At 41.1% G+C, this 24,641-nt stretch overlaps 1 protein-coding gene across 4 annotated transcripts in view; it reads left to right on the forward strand.

Moving 5' to 3' along the window:
• Positions 1-404: 404 nt before the first annotated feature.
• CLTCL1 (clathrin heavy chain like 1) overlaps positions 405-24,641 on the forward strand; it is a 32,738-nt gene continuing 8,501 nt past the window's right edge. For all 4 annotated transcript variants that reach the window (XM_056504074.1, XM_056504071.1, XM_056504073.1 and 1 more), the window contains exons 1-25: positions 405-485; positions 6,961-7,168; positions 11,201-11,469; positions 11,731-11,892; positions 12,338-12,451; positions 13,620-13,793; positions 14,065-14,262; positions 14,636-14,836; positions 14,959-15,111; positions 15,648-15,770; positions 16,491-16,628; positions 16,825-16,989; positions 17,357-17,537; positions 17,900-18,063; positions 18,210-18,335; positions 18,610-18,752; positions 19,339-19,573; positions 21,371-21,493; positions 21,923-22,068; positions 22,458-22,641; positions 22,818-23,010; positions 23,490-23,647; positions 23,743-23,907; positions 24,041-24,148; positions 24,468-24,635. In XM_056504074.1, the coding sequence (XP_056360049.1) occupies positions 444-485; positions 6,961-7,168; positions 11,201-11,469; positions 11,731-11,892; positions 12,338-12,451; positions 13,620-13,793; positions 14,065-14,262; positions 14,636-14,836; positions 14,959-15,111; positions 15,648-15,770; positions 16,491-16,628; positions 16,825-16,989; positions 17,357-17,537; positions 17,900-18,063; positions 18,210-18,335; positions 18,610-18,752; positions 19,339-19,573; positions 21,371-21,493; positions 21,923-22,068; positions 22,458-22,641; positions 22,818-23,010; positions 23,490-23,647; positions 23,743-23,907; positions 24,041-24,148; positions 24,468-24,635 (4,041 nt within the window). In that variant the 5' untranslated portion in view covers positions 405-443. The remainder of the gene's footprint in view (positions 486-6,960; positions 7,169-11,200; positions 11,470-11,730; positions 11,893-12,337; positions 12,452-13,619; positions 13,794-14,064; positions 14,263-14,635; positions 14,837-14,958; positions 15,112-15,647; positions 15,771-16,490; positions 16,629-16,824; positions 16,990-17,356; positions 17,538-17,899; positions 18,064-18,209; positions 18,336-18,609; positions 18,753-19,338; positions 19,574-21,370; positions 21,494-21,922; positions 22,069-22,457; positions 22,642-22,817; positions 23,011-23,489; positions 23,648-23,742; positions 23,908-24,040; positions 24,149-24,467; positions 24,636-24,641) is intronic.

Below are 24,641 nucleotides of genomic sequence, written 5' to 3' on the forward strand. Positions count from 1 at the left end.
CAAGGAGCCGGGGAGGGGGCCGGATCACGTGAGCGTGTGTGGCAGTAGCGGAAGGATATCTGCACTCTGACAACCCATCCCGCCCCTCTCCGCCGGCTGTGGCCGTGGCGGGGACCACCCGCTTCTCACAGCCCCGTCCCCAGCCCGTACCCGCAGGGGAAGTGAGGGATAGCGGTGGAGAGGAAGGCAGGAGGGTGAAGGCGGGCGAGAGGCGGAGGAAGAAGCGCAGCAGTGAGGGACTATTTGAGGAGACCCTGGCAGGCTGATGAGGTGCGGAGTGATCCCGGCGAGTGAGCGGCCCCGCGCTGAGGCCGAGGAGGGTGGCGGGCGCGCCGGGCGCCATCCCAGCGAGGGCTACGCGCCTGCGCCGCTCCCGCCGCCGTGAGGGGAGCACCGGCGGCTGCCCCACTTCACCGCCCGCCCCTGCCAGCTCGCCCCCAGCCATGGCCCAAATACTGCCCATTCGCTTCCAGGAGCACTTCCAGGTGAGCGCAGGAGGTCAGCGGAGAAGGCGAGGGGTAGGGGTCCACCTCTTCTGCCTCACCCCGTCTCTAGGAGAGGAAGGGGGCGCGGCCTAGGCGGGCTGGGGGAGCGCTGAGGTCGGGGAGAGGGGACCAGGGTGCCAGGGGAACCTGCTTCGTCACCTCCTTCCTTCCCTCCGGAGCGCGGCCGCCGTCCCGGTGGGGACGCTGGGCTGCTGCTTCTGTTCATCCATCCATCCATCCATCCATCCATCCATCCATCCATCCATCCATCCTTCCATTCCCGGAGCTGCGTCCCCGCGGCGTGCGGAGCGGCCGCGTTTTGTGCAGAGTCACTCGTCGCCTGAGGGACCTCCCGCTCCAGGGAGGGGGCGGCGCCGAGCCGGAGCCGCGCTGCTCGCCCCGGGCACCGCGGGCGCTCCCCCGCCTCAGTTTGGGTGGACGCCGCAGTCTTGCAGGCAGGTTGTGGTTTTTCTCTTTTACCTAAACGCCGTCAGCCTCTGGATCGCGAAGGTTTCTGGGAACCTCTTTTTGAGCAGCTGTGAGAAAATTGGTGAGATGAGGTGCAAGAAACCATTTAGACTTGGAAGCTGCACAGCCGCTGTCCCTCCTTCCAAACATAACAATATTAAAAAAACCTCCCCCGAAATGACATGGTTCTGTTCTTAATATCCTGTGAAAACCATAATGCCAGCATTGGAAAAGTTCCATGGCTAATGGATGCAGCACAGACAAGCCGGTTTATGTCTTTCCTTGTGACCTGGTGGTGAGGGAGGGTTGGAAATGGAGCGAGAGAACAGCAGTCTCTAAACGTGTAGTTTGAGGCAGGAATTAAAGGAATTTACTAAATGAATGAGAGAACAGGAGGTGGACTTGGCAAGTCATCCTTCTGACACTGTACCGCCCCTTTCTGTCAAATCAGGCATCCATTTCAAAATGGTATCATACCCCAGTGTGGGCTGCATACCATTCTGAGTATTTCAGCTTGGGAAATGGTTATGGCCACTTCCAGCTCCTTTTGGTAAATGTTTTTTTTCTTACCTGGAGAAACTGTCCCATTCATCCTAAAAGGAGCTCTAGCCTGAAAAAAAAAAATAGTAGTTAGAGTGAATTCCAGAAATATCTAATCTCTCTGTCCAAGGGAGGGGAGACACTTGTGTCCTCTGGGTTTTCGTGGGTTAGGAGTGTTTAACATGGTGAAGAATTCTACCACCCCCTCCCTGCCAGTATCCATTATAGCAGTGATTATAGTAATCTCAAAAAGGTTCATAGGAGCTGTGGAACAGCTGTCTCAGTAAGAAACTTGGGATCAAAGTGATTTTGATGTCAGACTCTTCCTAGAGAGCATATAGTTCTTACCATTTGAAACTAGCAAGCATAACCAATCCTGCTGATTGTGTTTGATCCCTACAATAGCGATGAGAGGACATGGCACTTAATATGCAAGAGGTGTCCTGTGTTGCTTTGCATGTTAAATGACTTTCTGTGATTACCCGTGTTGTACATCTTGCAATACTGCCAATATCAGCATTGTGCCACCTTAGGTTTAGGTGGGGGGCGCCCACCTGCTTTTCAAGGGATTTGTATGAAGTCATAGTCTATTTTTTGCTCTTAAGCAATTTGATCTTACTGAAAAGGCTAAACTTGTGCTTGAGTTACTTTTCCATGCAGCCTGAAAGCTGCATGGAGGAGCAGGGAAAACCCCAGGGTGTCCCTTGCTAACATGTAGGAACAAACTTCTCCAGCATTCACTCATTCCTGCTTCTCCTCTAAGCTGAGTGCAGAAGCCCTAAAGCAGTACCCTGCTAAAGAGAGACTGAGATCAGTAGTAGCTGGGAGTAGGCATGCAGTAACCTCCTCATGCTGCTTCTGCAGTTGTCCCTACATGGTGGGGAAAAATAGGGAGGCAAAACAGAAGGAATGTAGGAACTCAGTGTTTGTTTTGGCTGGATATCTGCAGTACAGTTGTATCAGCTCTAACTTATTGTATGTTGTAAACTAGAATCAAGAGTCCTGAATTATTATTACATGGTGGTTGTTGTTGACTGGTAGAGAATCTGTGAAAACATTAGGCTTTCTCGTCATAATACTCCAGTGTCACACATATTTAGTCAGATTAATCTCCTCCCTCACATTCCTTCCAAGTAATTGTCTTGGCTATGGTTAAGTTATTATATTTAAAATTAATACGGTAAGTCTACTTTGCGGCTTTATGAAAAAGCCAAAAACGTACAGTTCCATGTAATTGTTGTATGTTTCAGTGATCCTAAGTTCTAAGATCTTTCTGTTCCTTAATTCAATCTGTGTACTGTTTCTACCTGTAGCCTTTTTAATTATTACGGCTTTAAGTGATTAGAGTGTCAGTTAGTGCTATAATTAATTCCAGCTTGTTGCTGATGAAACAATGTATCTCTTAAGTGCAGTGTGTTCCTGAGGTAGTTGTACGTACTTTACTAAAAGAAGAACTGAACCATGCAGAAAGTGCTCTCCAGAGAAGCTAAACGTAAATTGCAGTGCTAAATACTGAAGTCTTCTCTCCCACTCTCTCTTTCTGGAAGTAGATACATGGTAGTGTGAAGTGAAACAGTGATGTTGGTCGGTGTAGTATTGGAGGAGTGCTAGGGATCAAGAAGAGTGTTTACATTCTTTGTGTCGCTCATTTTGTCTTACATTGATCATCCTTCTGACTGTAGTAGCTCTGAGGAGGAGTGATTGCCAGTCACAGGCATGTTAAATTTGAAGTTGTTACAGCTTGTGTGTTCAAGTCCTGTGTGAGCTGAAGAATAGAGAATAGTTGTAGTGAAAAAAATATATCCAGGTCTTGATGTGGTAGAAGGAACTCAAAGTCTGCTTGTTTAGTTCCATTTAATGCAATTTGAGCAGTTATTTTTAGCTATAAACTCTGTTCCTGCGAGTCTTCATAAATTCATAAAGAACTTTCATCTTGCTCATTTTTTCCCCAGAGGATATTGGAGTCTTAAGTTCCATAGCAAGTGAGGGATATAAGACAAGGACTTAGTTTTTGTCTGTCTGGTGATTGCCCAGCTGCAGCAGTGCAAACTGTGCTAAGTCCTGCTGCAGTGAATTACTCATGCATACTACTTAATCTAATGTGATTTAATCAGGTTCTTAACTCCAGCATTTCTGTTGGAGCAGTGAATTATAAATTATTTACAAGATTGAACTCTTCCAAGGGAATTATAGTTTACAATGGAAGTGCAGTAAAAGACCAAATATACTGGTAACAGACTGAAGCAATACTTTTGTACACTGGAATCCAGTGTACAAAGTCTTCCTGATCTAAAATTAAACTTTTCCTTCACTTAGTCATTGCGTTTGTCTTAAGCATCTCTTTGTGCCTCTTCGAGCTTTTTTCAAGTTCTCACTTAAAATAACCTTTGCTTGTCTATGGGGAAAAACATTGCTTAAGCAAGATCTCAGGTTCCAAGATTGGAGCCATCATCCCTTCAATGCACAGACACGTAGTTCTGCTTTCTGTTCAGTAATTTTCAAGACAAATCCACTTTCTGTTTGGATTGTCTGACTTGTCTTACTAAGGTTTTCTGTCTGTTGTGCAATAGGCATGACCAAGCTGGATGGCTTTCATAAGTTTGCTTTGGCTGAACATGTGGACTTAAGAAACACTCAGGATATTTGCAAGCTGTAAGTGGCTTTTTAGATTTGTATTCAAAAGGTAGGGCTAAATATTATGACTTGATTCAGCTCTTCAGTGATGAAGAGCCCAGATTTACTCATTAGTTTCAGAATTGCCCTGCACGTGGTAGTGATAACTCATTCGATAGATGATCCAGTCCTCATCACAGACACACAGGAATAGATTTTTGTGTAGGGAGTAACTCTCACTTGAGATGCAAGACCACTGGTCTGAACTGCAGTTGCAATTAGGCTTTCATATTTTGGGTCTTACTTCCTTGATGTCCCTCAGCTGTCAAAATGAAAACTATAGCAGGAGGTGAGGTGAGAGTGAGCAGTTCAGCAGGAATGCCCAACAACTACATGCACATCCTTACTGGGGATGTTTAGAGCTTTTCGTAATCACATGAGTAAGAGTTATGGGAAACTATTACTTGGTTTGTATTATGTTTAAAAAGATGTGTGCCTACAGAGCTTTTTGCAGGCAGTTTTTATTTGGGTACATAAAGCCTCTGTCCAAGCCTTACTCTTTTCTAACAGCCTTAGAAACAATAGTTGATCACCTCTAACAAGCATTTATACTAGAATTATGTGGCATAAAGCTGAAATGGGATACTAAACTCTGGAGAGATTAAATTTACAGGATTCTGACTTCAACATTTAACTGATGGTAGGTCCAAATCACTGGAGTGTCAGTATTAGACAGTAAGGCTTTATTATTTCCCATTAGAGAAACAGTTTGAAGACTAGTGGTATCAATATCTTGGTTTGTGCAGCTCAGTTTGGACTGCTGTACTCCAGAGTAACGGAAATGCATTAGAAAGCTCAACATTTAGTTAAGATCCTGTGTAAAAGACATCTTGACTTCATTTTTTAGCAAATGGTACAATGCTGGTAAAGAATGGGGAGATACTAAATGCCAGATTAATAATGGTCTTTCATCCTGAATACCTTTGTGCCTCCACTCATGTTGAGAAATAAATAATACATCTTGCATTAATCTTTACTGTGTCAGTAACTTCTCAATATCTATAAAATGCTTAAAGGTGTTATGGTATCTAATCCACTCTGTAGTAGTACTAGGTATCTCTGAAGCAAAAATCTTTATGTATCTGGTTAATTCAGCCTGATAGTGAAAATGGTTCTGCACTGTGTGTGTAGATAATGGGTATTAGGGCAGGAGAGGCATTAGGCATTACTTGTAGAACAGAGTGTTAACCTTTCCCCTACATCAAGGCTTGCTGTAACCTACATGGGGGTGCTTGGTAGGGTTTAACTGGATTACCCAAAATTAAAGTGTGGGTGAAATAATGGAAATTATAGTAAATGGAATCATGGAAATCACAGTAAATACCTCTGAAATGACTGTGTAATGCTGAATCCTTCTTTTCAGAAGAAAACCTTAGTTTGAGAGTACTGCTTGCCTAAGAAGCATAATAAAAAAATTTAGTAGTAGTTGAGAGGCCTGTTGTTCACTCCTTTATGAAAATAAACTGAAAAATTGCTATTTAATATGTATAAAACTCGGTAATGACCTGTAGCATCTTCACCTGAACATACATAGCTAAGTGCTTGCTACCTCCTGTAATAAAGTTCCACTAATTTTCTGCTTGAGGAAGTGCAGGAAGGTACTTTAGAACAATTTTGCTCAGATCATCGTGGAAGATTTTTCCCATCCAGGGTAGAAGTGATGCTGGCTGATGTCCTTTATTTGATGGTAGAGGAATTCTGCTGGTATTCTTTTGCATAGTCAGTATGGAATATGCCTCCTACATTGCCTCCCATATCTCAGGAGGACACAGTCTTCAGTGTTTTCAGACTGCCAAACTGTGAAGTGTTATCATCATTTACTGAGGCTTGCATTATTCACATGACCATCCTTTAGGGAGTACTGGCATTTAGCCTTTAAAAGATGTGACAAGTTTCCCAAATAATAATGGTGGCAGTGATACTCAAGCAAAATTTAGCATTACCTTTTCTGAAGCCTTTGCTAGATTTTATAATAGTTTAAAGCAGGAAATTTTAATACCAGGGTGTGATGCAAGATCATACTTGTCTTAGTGAAGATACCCAAAATGTTTTCTTCAGCAGGGACCAGGCTTTGAAGTGAATAATGGTGGGTTTAAAGCTGAACTTCAGGGAAATGCCTCAAGGTTCTCACTTTGCAAAACGTGTGGCCAGGGGCTGTCTCTTGAAGAGTAGGTCAAACTGAAGCGCGCTAATTGAGAAGAGACCTTGAAAAAGCTGTGTTTCTACTTCAGTACTCTGGAAATACATCTGAATTTGGATTAATTAAATCAAGTTAGGAACTTAGCTGTGTTGCAGTTAAATCTCTTGACTACTCTTGTGACACTTAATGAGTCTCTTATAATGGACTGTACTCGGCAGATGGACTTGAAACTTACTCAACATCAAAGTGTTTAAGTGTCAGCTACGTGAACATGTAATTTGTGACAATATGTGGACATTGTCTGGTGTAAAGCAAGCGAGCAAGAACAGTGGAATTAAGATCCTGTCATTTATTCCTCCGTTTTTCAAGGTCACAGAAGTTGACAGCATTTGAAGCCTAAATTAGAACTCCATTTGCATCAATGATACAACTTCAGAATGTCTTTAGGACCTGAATACTGACAATTGTGTAGTTCTTTGTCTGTGGAACAAAGAGACACAGAAGATAAATCAGAGTTAAGTAGTGTACACTCTAGTCAGAGAAACTTGCCAGTCTTGCATTTCCTTCTGGAGGAGATTTCAGATGTAGAGGCTTGAGTTAAACCTTCAATATGGGAAGGATAATAAAACAATGGTTTTTTTTTTGTCTCTCTAGCTCCAAAATTTGGGCATTAATCCAGCAAACATTGGATTCAGCACCCTAACGATGGAATCTGACAAGTTCATCTGCATAAGGGAGAAAGTAGGAGAGCAGGCACAAGTAGTGATAATTGACATGAGTGATCCAACAACACCCATCAGACGTCCAATTTCTGCAGAAAGTGCCATCATGAATCCAGCCTCTAAAGTAATAGCACTAAAAGGTGAGTACTCCTTTATGAATGCGGTATGAAAACTACTGTTTAGCTGTATTACTGTTTATTAATGCTTTTAAACTTTATGTAAACTTTCTAAGAAGAATGTATATGAGGATAAGAATTCTTGCCTGAACTTGCATGCTGTATTTTTGGCAATAGATGTTTCAGTAATCTTTGGATGATTTGCCTCCAAGTGGGTGTGAGATGCTTGGACCTGGCACTGCAGCCTCCTATCCTCACTGGGGACCAGGTCAGCATCTGGTACACTTTTCCTTTAAACAGGTATTATAAACATGATGGACACTTGTATAGGTGAACAGGAGTGTAAAGCCATATTTTCTGCCCTGGCCTGGCCCTTTCATGTAGCTCTGAAGGTTTTACTAGATAGTGACAAAAATGTCATAAGGATGGCCAGTAAGTGCAAATGCTGAACGTAATAAATGTGTTAAGTTTGACAGTCATGAGGTCTTGCAGCTGAAGACCTCTGCTTACTGCTACCTGTGGTATTGTTACTGCCTTTAAGTAGCACTCTGAGCTCAAAGAAGTAATTTTTAGCATATGTCTGGCTCTTTTCTCAAATGACCAACATCTGGTATTTAATCTTAATAACTGTTACTTTTCTTCCTGCATCTTTTCTAAACAGATGGTGAGTGAACTTTGTCCTGACATTGTATGTTTAGTAGTACGGAATGGTCCAGTCTCATAAAAAGCACTGAACTTTAAGGTAGCCATTTGACAGTTCACTTCATGGCCAGGTGGGGGAATCTTAATCCTCAGCTGGTATTACAGTGATCATGTTCTCCATTGGCTTGTTTCTAACCATTTGGCTGTTTTGACTATTGACTGTACCAAGTGAAGGAAGAGAGTGTGCTTTTAATGTTTATGTGTATATGTGATGGAAGTACAGTTGGTAGACAAAATGAAGATGCAATATTTTTATGAGAGACCTCTGCTAGCATGTCCTGTGTGCTATTCATTTCTGCCTAAGTGTGTTTTTTATTGTGAAAAATCAGGGTGAGATTACTTGGGGGTCCAAGAAACTGTCCTCAGAACTGCCACGAAACCTTTAACTTATTTTCTTTCATCTCAGGCTTATACTGACATCAGGTGGGAACTAAAGTGAATATTTGACTTCAGCTGAACCTGTGATTCAGCTGAGATAGTTATGCATCTTGCAAAGGACTGCCTTACCCTCGGTATGGGTAAAGATAATAATGCAAAACAAAAATCAGATGTATGAAGAGTTTACTGTCCTTTATCTTGGAACCCTTTAAACAAACTGAATTGGCAAGGAAAGTTCCTTCTTTACACTGGCAGAGCTTCGCCTATCTCTTAAAAGGAAACTATGTAATATGATTTTAAAACAAATATACTAACTAAATGGGTTATCATCAGCTTCAAAGAATATAGCTTTATTCTCTCCAGTTAAGACTTGTTCTAAAGGAGTATTGTTCTGTCCATTCAGTGTGAGTAAATCTGTCCTCTGAATTGACAAGGTTGAGTTAATGATGTCATGTTGACATACAAAGCTGCGTTGTCAGGTGTTGCAAACTTAATGATCTCTTCTGTAAATAATCTAGTGATCAGCAGGTTGGGTAGGAGAGAGGGTTAATAGAGCTACCTAACCAATACGTTATCCATGATAACCTGAAGACATGGTTTAAGTCAGTCTGTCACTCCAGACTTTTCCCTGCTGATTGAGTGAAGCTTCAATAGTCAAAATGGTTACGTATTGTGACTCAGTGTGTCATGATGGGGTGCTGCTCATAATCTCAGGATTATTGAGCAATAAATGTAGAAACCCACCCTCATAAAGAGAAATGAAATGGTTCTTGGTTTTAACTGACATACAGTATGCACAATTTCATTTCTGGATTGCATGTGGCATTCTCCTGCTGTACCCAGATTTATTCATTGTCCGTGTGTTCTTGGTTCTCTTGCACTGCTCTGTACTGGGAGTACTCAGCGGTGGGTGTAAGTGAGAATGCAGCATTCGAGGGTGTTTCCATTCTTTGTGGAATGGAGAAATGTCATGCTCCAGTCAACTGAAACATGAATTATTGTACTGATGTTCAAAAATTGAATATGCTTACTTGATTACACTTGTATTGTCTCAGACTCACCAGTTTGGTAGTTTGATCAGAAAAACCTTAAGTTTTTTTGTCTTAAATCTTGGCCTAAATAAAGTGTTCAAGTATACATAAGACTCAAATGCTCACTTGCCCTCACCATGACTGTATAGCAGGTCCTACTTTCTCAATCCAAGTAACATAATTTTTTTGTAGTTTAGTTACAGTTTAAGGTTGTGAAGTTTGAATATATGTTGCCACGCTTAAGGAGTTGGAAAGCAGTGGCTTCTGCAGCTCCCAACATCCAGGGCTAAACTGCCTAGAAGCTTGTAGAAGCTGTTTCCAACTGTGACACAGCAGTCAAATTTAGTCTAGAAAAGAGACGAGCCTGAGCTTTCAGCTGTTCGTTGGTTTGTTCTATGTTCTTAAAACTAGGAAAGTCGTCGTACTTCCTCTGGAGGAAGACTGTCCTGAAGAGCAATTTCTATATGCACATATTGGGCTAGTTTAGATGGTGACCAGAGCCCTTCCAGAACTACTTGTCTCCTGGTTACATGTGAGGCTGCACACTGTGGGAGCTCAAAATCCATCTCTTGACATCACCAGGCCATTGCAGGACAAATTGTTGTCCAGTACAGTAAATATGCTGTTTCCAGCTATCAGTTTACAAGCTGGGTTTACTGCATCTCTATATCACAATAAGTGCATGTGCAGAGCAGTGTTCATTCGCAGTCTGCTTTTGGTCCTAGGAAAGCTAGCAAGTTCTCCTAGGATGTAGTTGATCAGGTTGACAGTTCTCAATGCAGTTAAACTAGGCAGCAAATGCTGCATGTGATAGCTCTTAAGTCTTGTGTTGTCTCTTGGCACTGCTTTAAACTAACATGATCAATTTATGTATAAATTATGCTAAAACATTATAGAGCAGTTCGAGATACATATTAGCTTGGGATTAGTAACTCTTGAGTAAGATTTTTCTCATGGCCAGCAGCCTTTATCTATCAGTGAATATCTCCCAGGTTGGCAGTCACAAGTGTTACTAACAGGAAGTATTTCTGAAATGGGGATAGAAATAATGGCATTACAAACCAGTACTCCAACAGTCTTGAGTTGGTGTCTTGTGAACAGAAAAGAATATTCCTGGAGCTGAGTTGTCTCATCTGCAGTAAAATAAAACATGACTTAGACTCCATGAAAATAATGGATTCCCTTATTCTTTATAGTTTGCTTCAATTAGCATTGGTTTTAAGCCTACTTAGCAGGATTTTTCTGGTTGTTTAAAAGGACTACTAAAATCAAGCCTAAACCTGCAATATAGTTTCCTAAATCATGAAGAAGTAATCTTAACTAGAACTAATGCACCAAACCTTCCTATAGCTTTCTGAACTTTTGACTGTCCTCTTCAGTACGTAGTGGTTGTACAAAACCCATCTAGTTCAGTGTGCAGTTCATCCAACAGGAATACAAAATGAGAACTGTGATCTTTGGCTCTCTGAAGTTGTTTCAAGTCTCATGCTGTTTGACTCAGTTCAGGTGATCTAGAGCAGCTACTAAATTGACATAAACTGAAACTATTCTTTCTATTAATTATACTGAATAAGATCTACTAGACATCTGTAATTCGGCATACCAGTGCTGCCAACTAAACAAGAGATTACACAAGCTCTGTAGCTTAGGCTGCCTTTTTATTACAGCTTATAGTTAAAATGTCCATGCTTGTCAGTTGTTGGAATGTCTATGTGAATGTCTGTAAGGAGATTTTTTTTGTTTTGGGATGGTACAAGTGTTGGGTGTGGAGAGGGGATTCTGTTAAGAGTCAAGTGTCAAAGGAGACTGAGATGTGACAGGACACTAACCCTGTCTGTAACACCACTGTAACAGCGGGTTAAACTGGGTGCTTGTAAATGGGCAGCCTACAGGATGGCCATTGTGGTAATTGATCTGTGATGTTTCTTGGATTTTGACATACTAGCTGGGAAAACACTTCAGATCTTTAACATTGAGATGAAAAGTAAAATGAAAGCCCACACAATGGCAGAGGAAGTGATCTTCTGGAAATGGATATCGGTGAATACAGTTGCCTTGGTGACAGAGACAGCGGTATACCACTGGAGCATGGAGGGAGAATCACAACCCCAAAAGATGTTTGATAGACATGCTAGTCTTGCAGGCTGCCAAATCATCAATTACAGAACAGATGAACACCAAAAATGGCTGCTGCTGATAGGAATTTCAGCACAGGTAAGTTCCCTGGCAGCAACATGTCATAACTGGGAGAGCCCTGGCCCCACTTCCCTTAATAGCTGCTGTAGTTTAACTTTGGTTTCTGTAAATAAAAAAATCAAAGCTATCTTTTGTGTAGGAATAGCCTGACTTCTAGTTCAGTTCGAGTGTTGGAGGAGGGGATGAGAGGCATTTGCTGCTTTTTAGTTTGCTGTCTCAGGGGTCTTGCTATAAACATTTGAAGTCTTATCTCTAAAAGATGACCTTTTGTTTTTCTAGCAAAATCGTGTGGTTGGTGCAATGCAGCTGTACTCGGTTGATAGAAAAGTCTCCCAACCTATAGAAGGCCATGCAGCAGCTTTTGCAGAATTCAAAATAGAGGGAAATGCCAAACCTTCTACCCTCTTCTGTTTTGCTGTAAGGAGTCCTGCAGGAGGCAAGGTAAGGTCTGCAGCTGTGTTCCTGTAGTGCTGTAGGTGGGTTGGTTGCATCAAACTCAATGTGGAATTCAGTAGCACTGAATATGCTACAACTGCTGAGTAGTCTGTGCAAAGCAGAGGTAATAACACAGTAAATGCCTTGACCTTCCTGGTCTTGTCCTGCAAAACTGATAAATTGACAAGCCTGACTCCAAAAATCTTGAACACGTTGTCTTGAATAGGAACAGTCGACTTTCATAGAAAGGATGGTTTTGGTTTTGTTTTTCTCCCAGGTTTTAATTTATTGAGTTCCAGAAAACTTATCATTCTGAATATGTGGAGCACAGCTCCCTAGACTGTGTTGGCCAAATGTGGCAGATTACTTCAGTAGTATATGTGAGGAAAGGAACTTCTTTCATGTGGCTGTACTTGCAGGCAATCTTGTGACATGTACTCTTTTTTCCTAGCTGCACATAATCGAAGTAGGTCAGCCAGCTACTGGAAATCAGCCATTTGTTAAGAAAGCTGTTGATGTGTTTTTCCCACCTGAGGCACAAACAGACTTTCCTGTGGCAATGCAGGTAAATGTTTGACCCCACCCCTCCAAAAAAAAAAAGAGCTCTATAGCCTTGCAAGGAGCTGACATTTGTCGTAAAGATTGCTTTCTGTAGTGCTTTGTAGTCGTTCTCCTTAGTTCTGGGAGGGGTGTTAATAGGTTTGTGGGAATTAGCATGGGCATTAAAACAGTAACTTAAATATATAGACTGTTCCTGTATTTTAAAAAATAATAAAAAGCTCTAACAAAACTTCGACAAAAAAGAACACAAACCAATGAAGGAGACCCCAAAAAAACCTTTGACAGTGTCTTCAGGGAGAATGTATCCAAAATCACTTTGGCTATTCAGCTTCCTACTAATATTCCAAGTTCTAGATAAGAATATTAGCAAACCTCCTGTAGTAGCAGCACAGAAGAGGCAATTTGGGACAATAGTGGTAGGCTCTTTAGGAAAGAGCAGAATTGGTTGCTGTCACAGACAAAATTTCACGTAGAATATGTCTAGGACTAGAAATTGTGTCATAAAATCAGACTATTTCAGAGCATAAGACTGCTGACAAGTCTAATAGACCAGCTTCATAAGTAGACCAAGAGATGCCCATAACTAAGGTGCATGCATGGCAGGATTCATACAGCTCTATACTTCAGCTTACATACTTATAGACTTAAGACTTAATTAACAAAGACTTGTCCCAAGGGGAGAGTACTTCTATGTCTGAAGACCCTTGAAAGCCTCCCCAGTTTCAGTGACTTGACATATAAACTGGAATACTCAGTAGATGAGCTTGGTTTAGATTCTGCTGGTGCTTTGGGTAGGCTTTGTTGGAAGAGAATGGGATTACCTCATTAGTATTTCTGAACAGAAAGTTGTACTGACGTATCTAGACTAGAATGCTAATTATGCCCAAACTTTTTTCCTCAGCTTGGCTTATTAGGATGAGGAGTATGTTCTTTGCTGCAGATGAATTTTAATTTCCTTTCAACCTCTCTATTCACTGGAGCTATGCGCAAATGGCCAGCAAAACTATTCATTGCTTTTGAGTCTGAAAGGAAGAAGCCTGAAGCTATATTTGTTCTTGGTGTCAGTACAAACGCATGTCACTGCAGTACTTTCTTGTGACTAGGCTGAAGGCAGCTGTCTTAAGGGTTAGAATCTTACTAGTTTTGACTAATAAAAACCTGTGTTTTGGCAGATTGGAATTAAGCATGGTGTTATTTATCTGATCACAAAGTATGGATATATCCACATGTATGATTTGGAGTCTGGAGTGTGCATCTACATGAACCGTATTAGTGCTGATACTATCTTTGTCACAGCTCCTCATGAACCTACCTCAGGCATTATTGGTGTGAACAAAAAAGGACAGGTAACAAATCCACCATTCTGTTTCTGAGCCTTTTGAAGTTCAAATGGAATGTAATAAACCTAATGAGTGACTTGATGCGACAAATGTCATGGAAAGGAGTGACTATTTGATTAATCAGTTTATCTCTCCTAGTACAGAGCTACTTGGAGAAGAACTTGGTTTTTTAGTAATCTACTCCTTTACTGATGAGCTGCATAGCCATTTCATTGTTGTGTTTCATAGTAGTTGTGGGAAGGGCAGTACTCTTCAATATGGCTCTTGTCTTTTCCAGGTGCTTTCTGTATGTGTAGAGGAAGACAACATAGTGAATTATGCTACGAATGTTCTCCAGAATCCTGACTTGGGACTGCGAATGGCTATACGTAGTAATCTAGCTGGGGCAGAGGAGTTATTTGCCAGAAAGTTTAACACGCTGTTTGCTCAAGGAAACTATGCTGATGCTGCTAAGGTAGCTGCATCTGCACCAAAGGTAAGTAACTTTAAAAGTAAAGCTTAGAAATAATGGAAATTTGCATAGGCTTAGTGGATTGCTTAGCTTACTTGCATTTCGGAGCTTGACATTCAAAACATAAATCCAGTGTTAGTTCTCTGCAATCTGGTAGTGGTTCTGAGTAATACATTCCCTATATCCCATAAAGGAGCATCTGCTATCCATTTCTAACCAGACTGGACTTTCTGTGGCCACTGACGAATTGCTAGAAAGTAATTTGAAAAGTTTGATCTCTATCCTGAAGGCTTAACAGTAGATGCTTCAGTTTATCCTTAAAACCTGATTTTTTACTGATGCTATTCAGTCTTCACTAATTAAACACTGCTTCTCTCTCTATCTTGTGCCTGTTCAGGGAATTCTGCGTACCAGTGATACAATTAGGAAGTTCCAGAGCGTACCAGCTCAGCCTGGGCAGGCCTCTCCCCTGCTCCAGTACTTTGGAATATTGCTTGACCAGGGGCAGCTGAACAAGTTTGAATCTTTGGAGCTCTGTCGTCCCGTCCTGCAGCAGGGCCGCAAACAGCTTCTGGAGAAGTGGCTGAAGGAGGACAAGGTAGGCTTGATCATGACATTAGCCTACTTCTGTTGCCTTGTAACAGTTGAATGTGAACAATACTTTTGTTAATGCTACATCTCTGAATTCTTCTCCTTGACAAAATACCACTTCTGCTTCAGCTGGAGTGCTCAGAGGAGCTAGGAGACTTGGTGAAGACGGCTGATCCAACCCTTGCACTCAGCGTCTACCTTCGGGCTAATGTGCCAAACAAAGTGATTCAGTGCTTCGCTGAAACCGGTCAATTCCAGAAAATAGTGCTGTATGCTAAGAAGGTAAATAATTTATCACAAACTGCAGGCTCTGTCTTATGTTTAATGTGTCCATTGTGCAAATCATAGTGTATTACTATCGTCTAAAAAGTCAGCAAAAATAAATGTCAAAACATCCAGAATTTTATAAAGTATTAATTTAATTGACTGGCTTGAGCTTATTCTACAGAGTAAAGATAAGATTCTTCCTAAATTCCTCAGACTTTGTTTTGAAATCCATAAAAAAAGAAAGATTGCCTGATGCCCACTTTTAAGTTTAGGACTTGATAAATAGGGCTTTAAGACTGTTGTAAAAATTACTCCAGGCAGTTTTCTTACATAGCCAGAGAATTGCCCTGGCACAAGTTTAGTTACTAAGTAGGTGAATACTGAATTTCTGTGTAAACAGACAAGAAATGCTTTTGTCTGAGAATTCCTGGAAGGTGGGAGATGGGCACTGAAATCTCATGACAGTTTATAGTCCCTATGCCAAAGAATCTGAAGGCTTAACAGAAGTGTGAAGCTTCCTAAATACGCATGACTGTTTCTGAAATCTCTAGGTTGGCTATACCCCAGACTGGATCTTCCTGCTGAGAAGTGTGATGAGAGTCAGTCCAGAACAAGGCCTGCAGTTCTCTCAGATGCTGGTACAGGATGAGGAGCCGCTGGCTAACATTAACCAGGTATGCCTACAACAAGAGTACTGATATCTTTCTAGACAGAGGGAGATAGTGTAGTGCCATTCTGGGGACGGTAAGGCTGGTTCATGTCTCTTATCTTGATTAGAGGAGTGAGTCTAGCTAAGTTTGGTTATCATGGAGTTTTTAGAGGCAAGTGTGTTCTCAAGTTCTTGTGGAAGCTTTCTGGTTTATTGATAGTAAACCTGCCACAATCTTAGTCTAAGCAATAGAGTGTTGCTGTCCTACTGTTGGCTTTTATGGAGCATACATCTCCTCAGGCAGAGAATTTACAGGAAGGTGAGCAAATAAATCTAAGTTCAGTTCTGGCTGCCATTGGCCACTTCTTGTTAAATGGACAGAGAAATAAGGAAACATTTTGCATTATTAAATAACTGAAGCTACTTGGAAAAAGTCTTGGCTTTTCTCCTAGCAGCTATCCCAGCAAGAGAAGGGATGAGCTTTGCATGCTGTGTTAGAACTAAATAAGAGTGGGCGGTAAAGTCTGGCATTATAGCTCAGAGTAATGCACTTGTTCCATTCTAGAGAAAAAGGAAACATGTGAAACGTGTCTCTCTATTAGCATGATAGTAATACTGTGAAAACAAAAGAATGCAGCATGGTAGGTGCTGGGACAGCCTGTTGTCTCGGTTTGAGACAAGTTAGGATCTTGGCATACATGAGTGTATATAGACCCCTCTTCTCTAACTTGCCCAATCTCAACAGATTGTGGATGTGTTTATGGAGCACAGTCTTCTGCAGCAGTGCACATCCTTTTTGTTGGATGCCCTGAAAAACAACCGCCCTGCAGAAGGCCACCTTCAAACCCGCCTCCTGGAAATGAATTTGATTCATGCCCCACAGGTATGACCCAGTTCCTCCAAAAAGGGAGAGACAGTACTGTGCTTGCACAGGAACAGGATGTCCGATAGTGTTATCTGTAAATTGTTCAGTAACATGAAAGTCTACTAACTAAGGCACTGCTGTGACTTCTTAACAACTTGTAGACTAAGCTGCTGTGATTCTCTTGACAGTCTGAATATGAAATGTAACCTCCTAGGTTGCAGATGCCATTCTCGGAAACCAAATGTTTACACACTATGATCGTGCTCATGTTGCCCAGCTGTGTGAAAAGGCAGGCTTGCTCCAGCGAGCTTTGGAACACTACACGGATCTCTATGATATTAAACGTGCAGTTGTTCATACTCACCTCTTGAATCCTGAGGTAAGTATTGTCCAGAGTAAGAAAGTGATGTGAGCAGTCTTTACGCTTCTGCAGCTGCCACTGTAGGTACTGAAGTAGCACAGGTAGCTGTGATTCAAGAACGTTTGTCCAGTTAACAATTAAATTGTGATCTGTACTTTCAGTGGCTTAAATCTGACCTCAGCTTCCCAGGTGGGCATTTAAAACATTATTTCTAGACTGCACTTTTGTAATTGTAAATACAGCGAGTGTTTCTTTTTGTCTTTATTCTTAGTTCATGGAAGACTTCTCTCTAGTAGCTTGGGGGTAGAAACAGTCTAGTTGGCACATCTTAGAAGTCAGTCAAATCCTGTATAAGTTACTGAGTAAAATTTTTGTATTTTTGCAGTGGCTTGTGAACTTCTTTGGCTCTCTCTCAGTTGAAGACTCTGTGGAGTGTTTGCGTGCTATGTTGTCAGCCAACATTAGGCAAAACCTACAGCTCTGTGTGCAAGTTGCTTCTAAATACCATGAACAGCTTGGCACTCAGTCTCTTGTGGAGCTTTTTGAATCTTTCAAAAGCTATGAAGGTACAGTATTAGAGGGAAGCAGCTTACTTGGAAGCACTTACTGTTCAAAGCAAATAGTAAGGATTGTAGCTTTTATGGGAGAGGTACTTGTCACATGTCTGGATTAGGAGACATTTATGAAAGTGAGCTCATCAAAATGAGTTCTGGGGGTAGTTTTGGTCTAGATAGTTTCTTAACTCTCTTGACTAAAGATCAGAAAGAAAGATGAAACCTGAAAGAAGGGAAAAGAATCCTTCTGATACTCTCTGTAGTTGACTGAAAGCTACTTTCTGAGCAAGGCTGAACTAAGTCACAAACTGAAGCCCATACAGCTTTCACTTGCTTCACTTCTAACAATGTTAAACACATGTGACTCTTTCCAGGACTGTTCTATTTCTTGGGTTCCATTGTAAACTTTAGCCAGGATCCAGATGTTCACTTCAAGTACATCCAGGCAGCTTGCAAGACTGGTCAGATAAAGGAAGTGGAAAGAATCTGCCGTGAAAGTAACTGCTATAATCCAGAACGAGTGAAGAACTTTCTGAAGGTAAATATTCTGCCCAGGGGATTAAGGGTATATTTTGCTTAGCAGCAGAACTACAGCTTTCTAATGGAGGGAAAGACCAAGAAAGTTTAGTTGCCATGGCTGTGAATAATCTTTTTTTGCTTTTTTCTCTTTTGCACAAAATACAGGAGGCAAAGCTCACAGATCAGCTTCCTCTGATCATTGTCTGCGATCGGTTTGACTTTGTTCATGACTTGGTGCTCTACTTATATCGCAATAATCTGCAGAAGTATATCGAGATCTATGTACAGAAGGTAAGGACTTGCCCTTTACTTCATTATGAAGAACTTAGCAGACTACAGCATAATCTGCTGTCTCTTTTTTTGCTCATTCTCCCAATGCAGAGGCTCTTCATTAAGCCTTTTGTCTATCACAAAAACATTATTCCTGGAATGTATATACAAATGTTAGTTACTTAAAGTTCTCTGCTCTGAAGCATAATTGAAATTGTTAACCAGAACTTCCCCATGTGGAAGACTCGGTGATACAAGGCTAATAACTAATTTCAATGATGGTGGCTTATTTTAGGTGAATCCTAGCCGTATACCAGCAGTGGTTGGAGGGCTACTTGATGTAGATTGTTCTGAAGATGTCATCAAGAACTTGATCATGGTGGTGAGAGGGCAGTTCTCCACAGATGAGCTGGTGGCTGAAGTGGAAAAAAGAAATCGGTAATGAAAATGCATCTGGAGGCACCAGTGTTGGGCTTCTCTGACCCTGCTATACACAAATTGAATTGCATGCAGCTTTCTTAAACAATAAAGTACTAATATTGTTTTGTGTTTCTTTATAGAAAAGCAATTCAAATTTGCTAGTCAGTCTTTTGATTGTTTGGGTAATGTAGGAATGCCTGACAGCACTGCATGATGTATAGCATGGCTTTTGAACACTCCCATACAGCCAGCCATGGGATGTACCTATGGAGTAAATTTGGATCAAACTGTTTTGATAGCCTAGCTGCAGGCACAAAGCAGCTTCTGTAATTAGTTTCTAACTACCGGTAAAATGAACAAATGGCTTTAAGCGTGAACTGCCAGCTAATACAACAGGAGTTGAGATATTGTAGAACTAGGAGTATCTGCAACCTTCCCTGATGTTAAACTGCAGATCTGACTTTCATTCATTTAAGACTCATTAAAAATAACTGTCTGATCTGTGTTTGCTTTCAAGTTGAAGGGAAGGGTAGGTACTGAGTGGTAGCTGTTAATCATATTTTAGTCTGACATTTACAAACCTAAAATATTTGCTTCTTCAAAGGCTTAAGTTATTGTTGCCATGGCTTGAATCAAGGATTCATGAAGGCTGTGAAGAACCTGCGACTCACAATGCTTTGGCCAAAATCTACATTGACAGTAATAATAATCCAGAGCGCTTCCTTCGTGAGAATCCTTACTATGACAGCCGTGTAGTTGGCAAATATTGTGAAAAGAGGGACCCTCATCTGGCCTGCGTTGCTTATGAGAGGGGGCAGTGTGATCTGGAACTCATAAAGGTTAGCAAAACTCATTTATAAACATGCTTGAAAGAACTACTTGGTGCCTGAAGTGAAAGCCTGTCTGGCTGTTAGTCTGACACTTGCAGAATCCTGTCTTGCAGTCTCACTCAGGAGTTGAGTCAAGGTGGGATTCTTTTATGTGGAGACAGTAATTTTTATGGTGACGAGAGAAACTTATGCTATGTGTCCAAACTGGAATTGCATAACTGGAAGTTTGAAGTACCATCCATGTCTTTTACCCTCTGATTCTGCTTGAAATGAATTTGTTTATTAGGCCCAGGTAATTAATATGCCTACCATTAAAGCTTTGTTAATTTGATTTTTGTAGCCTTGAAGGCTCAACAGGAGGAACAGGCTATCATCTAGCCTAGTGAAGAAAAAATTTCCCTGAAACTAAAACAGGGCTTGTAATTTTCCTTTGTTGTGATTGACCTATAAACTTGCTTCAATACTTAACCGGAAATGAGGGAAATAGATGTTGACAGTCTAACTAAAAGGACTTACTCCAATAGTATTCCTCTCCTATCTTTAAGCTTGTTGTTCTTAGAACATCTTAGAATTTCAAGGGCAAGTGAAATTCTCAGGGTTCTCAAACACTTCCTAGTCTCAATGTGAACACCAGAGCTTAATATCAGATTAAGCCAGTAGAGCTTGTGGCTGCTGAGAAAAACACTCTACTCCGACCTGCACTTCCATACATGTATATGTATGGTATGCATATACCATATGCAGAGAATATCAGCTTTGAGCATTAGAATAGTAGTTTAATCCAGGCTTGCTACTGAAATTTGATGACTTTCCAGCCTGAAGAGATTAATTTTTAAATAATAGTTCCACTGTAGCTGTTAAAAAAGGGCTGGCTACATTTGTCTCCTTTATTTCAGGATATGAAGGTGGCTTTGAGTTGTTGTTTGCTAGGAGCTTGCTAGGATAAATGTTACCATTCCGGTTAACCATAAAAGCCTGTCTGTACCAGTTTCTTCCCTGAACTGATGTTCTTAGAAGGTGTTTCTGGTTATGGAGAAAAGATCTTCCTATAGGAATTATTCTTGAGACATTGTTGTCTCCTAGAAGGATCAGCTCCTGCAACTGATAAACATAAAGCAAAAATTGTGCTAGTACTCATTTGCTTACAGCACAGTAATTGAGATTCCATGGGCTTATTTGGATATTAGCATTGTGAGCTGTTGGTGTAAGATGACTTAGGCCTTCAGGTTTCTGCTCCTCTAGCTGGAAGTCAAAGCTAGTGCTACGAATACGATCATGATTTGTAACTCTCCCATGATGCACTTTATAAGGAATTTCACGTTTGTTCTGTACTCTTAACACCTTAACAAGAGAATCCAAGCACTTGCTATTCTGAATACTTACAAACACATGTAAAGCTAATGACACCAAATACGTAACCTACTTCTATCTTTAAACACCTGCACCATTCCTCAGTTCACTACTTAGCACTTCCCAGGCAAGTGGCTCCCATTTCTAGATTTAAAACTTAAGTTCTTCAGGCTTCTGCAGGTCTTCACTTCAGCCAGAAGCAAATAGTTACTGTGAAGCTGCAGTCACAGTTTTTGTGTGTTGGGCAAAAGCAAGAGAAGCTATAGAAATTCTGCTGGAGACCTCCTCCATGAGCCTTCCAGATCAGAGGTTGGGTAAGAACTTGTCTGTGGCATTTAGCATTGGTCAGAAATTAGTTCTAGTCAGTCTTCTAACTGTTTGGTTCATAGCTAGCTAAACTTGTCTTGTGGTACTGACCCTTAACAATAATGCCAGTAATTGTAACTTGTGTTTCAGGTGTGCAATGAGAACTCCCTGTTTAAGAGCGAGGCTCGCTATCTGGTGCGCAGGAAGGACCCTGAGCTTTGGGCAAATGTGCTGGAAGAAAACAACCCATTCAGGCGGCAGCTTATTGACCAGGTACAGCAAAGAGGCCAGACTTTCAGTGTATGGAAACCTCAGCATGTCTGAGAAGCATTACGAAGCATTAAAGTAGCATTCTTCTCCCACAAGGTCCATTAAAGCCCCATCTCACCATATAGGAGTTTGTAAGAGTTGGAGTGGCAGATATTCATTCTGACCTTCATGGTCAAGAGATTCAGTTACCAGTAAGATACTTTTCTGTCCTAGAGAATGACCTTCCTCTAATAAATTTATTTTCCATACAGACATAAGATGTGACTTTACTTCTATATAAAATATAGCTAATAGCTGTTTCTTGCTCTCTTTATCAAAATGCTCTCAAAATTCTGAAGCTTTAAGTTGTAGTTCCCTGGACAAATAACTTGACAAATGGACAAATACTTAATTTGGGGAAACACTTAAGATTTTTCTGCCTTTTGAATCTAGGTTGTCCAAACGGCTTTATCAGAGACACAGGATCCAGAGGAAGTTTCTGTAACTGTGAAAGCTTTCATGACTGCTGATTTGCCAAATGAACTGATTGAGTTATTGGAAAAAATTGTCTTGGATAATTCTGTATTCAGTGAACATAGGTAAGAGGAGAGCTTTGTCCTCAAGTTTAGCCTATTCAGTGCCTTTGTTTTGGTTGTGAATGATCCAGGTTATCATGGGCCTCTTGGTTGCAAGACATAAGCACTCCTTAGTGTTTATAATAAGGCGGAAAGCTAGAATTTAGAGTGCTCTGGGCTTGAAGAACAGAGCTAGTTCACACTGTGCAATTTTCAGTGATGTGTTGAGAACAGAGCACTAACGTTGGTAAGCAATTTCTTTTTGAAGGTAATTGTCAGTGGTTCTCAATCTGGGGTTGGAATGTTGTTTCTAGTAACAATAAGTGGGTTTATTTTTTTACATGTACAATCCATGTCACTTAAGCAGGTGTTGCTGTGCACTGCTTATAGCCTATGCCTTCTGTTAACCAAAGGAATCTCCAGAATCTGCTGATCCTGACTGCCATTAAGGCTGACCGCACCCGAGTGATGGAATACATCAATCGGCTGGATAACTATGATGCCCCAGATATTGCAAACATTGCCATCAGTAATGAGCTGTATGAGGAAGCCTTTGCTATATTCAGAAAATTTGATGTCAATACTTCAGCAATTCAGGTGAGGTATGGTTCCTGCATGATGGTGTAGAATGCTTCCCTGGACAGAAAGGGCTGTTCTAAGAGCAGTTACCTTTATATTGCTTACACAGAATAGTGTATACACTTGAAGAGTTCTGTTTGAAGAGACAGTGTACAGAATTTTGATTCTTAACTTGGAACTTCAATTTCAAACAGGTGCTGATTGAGCATATTGGCAACTTAGACCGTGCTTATGAATTTGCAGAGAGATGTAATGAACCAGCAGTGTGGAGCCAACTGGCCAGAGCTCAACTCCAGAAGGATTTGGTGAAGGAAGCCATTGACTCCTATATAAAGGCAGATGATCCATCTGCCTACATGGAAGTCGTTCAGGCAGCTAATAGAAATGGTAAGGCAGAACATCTTCAACCGCTAGGTTATTGCATTTGCATTGAGCAGCAGGGAGAATTGAGACTTGGGAATTCTGTTTCAGAGGAAATTGGAATGGTAAGTACATGGAATGGATAAGTCAATGTTAAGTGAAATTCCTGTCAACAAGGTTGTCTGTCTTGCTACACCAAACATAAACCTCTCTGTTGTAGATAATTTGGACCATTATCTAAAATATCACCAAGTATAATGTGTTCATTTATCTGTATGTGGCAGAATTGCTTGCCACTTGGATTACAGAGCAGTAGCAAGGAGTCCCAATCTTACCTGAACATGACTTGGTGCTGACAGGGAATTCCATAACTCAAGTGTAAATGGCTTACTATCATGGAAAAGGAGAGCCTTGAGCATGCTGGTGAAAACTGTCCCTAAGGTGGGCAAGGTAAACAATACAGAATGACTAAAGGCAGGACCTTACATATCTCTGCTCTCTTCCAGATAATTGGGAGGACCTAGTCAAGTTCTTACAGATGGCCAGAAAGAAGGCTAGAGAGTCTTATGTAGAGACAGAACTTATTTTTGCTTTGGCAAAAACTAATCGTCTGTCAGAACTGGAGGAGTTTATTAGTGGCCCTAATAATGCCCATATACAACAGGTATATCTTGATTCACAGTTTCCAAGTGTGACTAGCTGCTTAGCTCACCCCTCATTCTTGCTGCTACCCTTGTTTACCTTGGACTCCTCATTCAGGTCGGTGATCGCTGTTATGAAGAGGGGATGTATGAAGCAGCAAAGCTTCTCTATAACAACGTATCCAACTTTGCTCGCCTGGCATCTACCTTGGTGCACCTTGGGGAGTATCAGGCAGCAGTGGACAGTGGCCGCAAAGCCAATAGCACAAGGACTTGGAAGGAGGTAACTTCAACTTGTGGGTTTTAGTAGATTTTAATTCCAGAATAAATATTATGGAAATACCATTTGGAACTATTAGTAAGCCTCAAGACCTCAGAGCTTTGTCCTGTTAACTATTTGCTGATTGTCATGACAGGTCTGCTTCGCCTGTGTGGATGGAAAAGAATTCCGCTTGGCACAGCTCTGTGGCTTACACATAGTCATCCATGCTGATGAACTTGAGGAGCTGATCAGTTACTATCAGGTAACTGTTAATATTCTGGAAGACTTGTACAGTGCATGTATATATGCTAATAAAGTGGTCACAGGAAAAAAAAAGATAACTCTGGGAGCTAATATTTAAATTCATTTTTCCACTATCTTCATTTCTTAATGGCAACATGCATTTTTTCTGTAGTAAATGGAGAGGTAATAGTTTCCGTTGTGCCTTCTTTTATAATTCCCTCACCTCACTGGAATCAAAAATCTAAACACTTTCAATGAAGAGACAATCAAAGCATGTTGTATTTAAATAAATATGCATTTTAGCAAGCTTTATTAATCTTAATTTTCTTAACATCCAGGATCGTGGGTACTTTGAAGAACTGATTGGCCTTTTGGAAGCTGCTTTGGGCTTAGAGCGTGCTCATATGGGGATGTTTACTGAACTTGCCATCTTATACTCCAAATTCAAGCCTCAGAAAATGAGGGAGCATCTGGAGCTTTTCTGGTCTAGAGTTAATATTCCAAAGGTACGC

Source organism: Oenanthe melanoleuca, chromosome 15 (assembly GCF_029582105.1).
Source record: "Oenanthe melanoleuca isolate GR-GAL-2019-014 chromosome 15, OMel1.0, whole genome shotgun sequence".
Lineage (NCBI taxonomy): Eukaryota > Metazoa > Chordata > Aves > Passeriformes > Muscicapidae > Oenanthe > Oenanthe melanoleuca.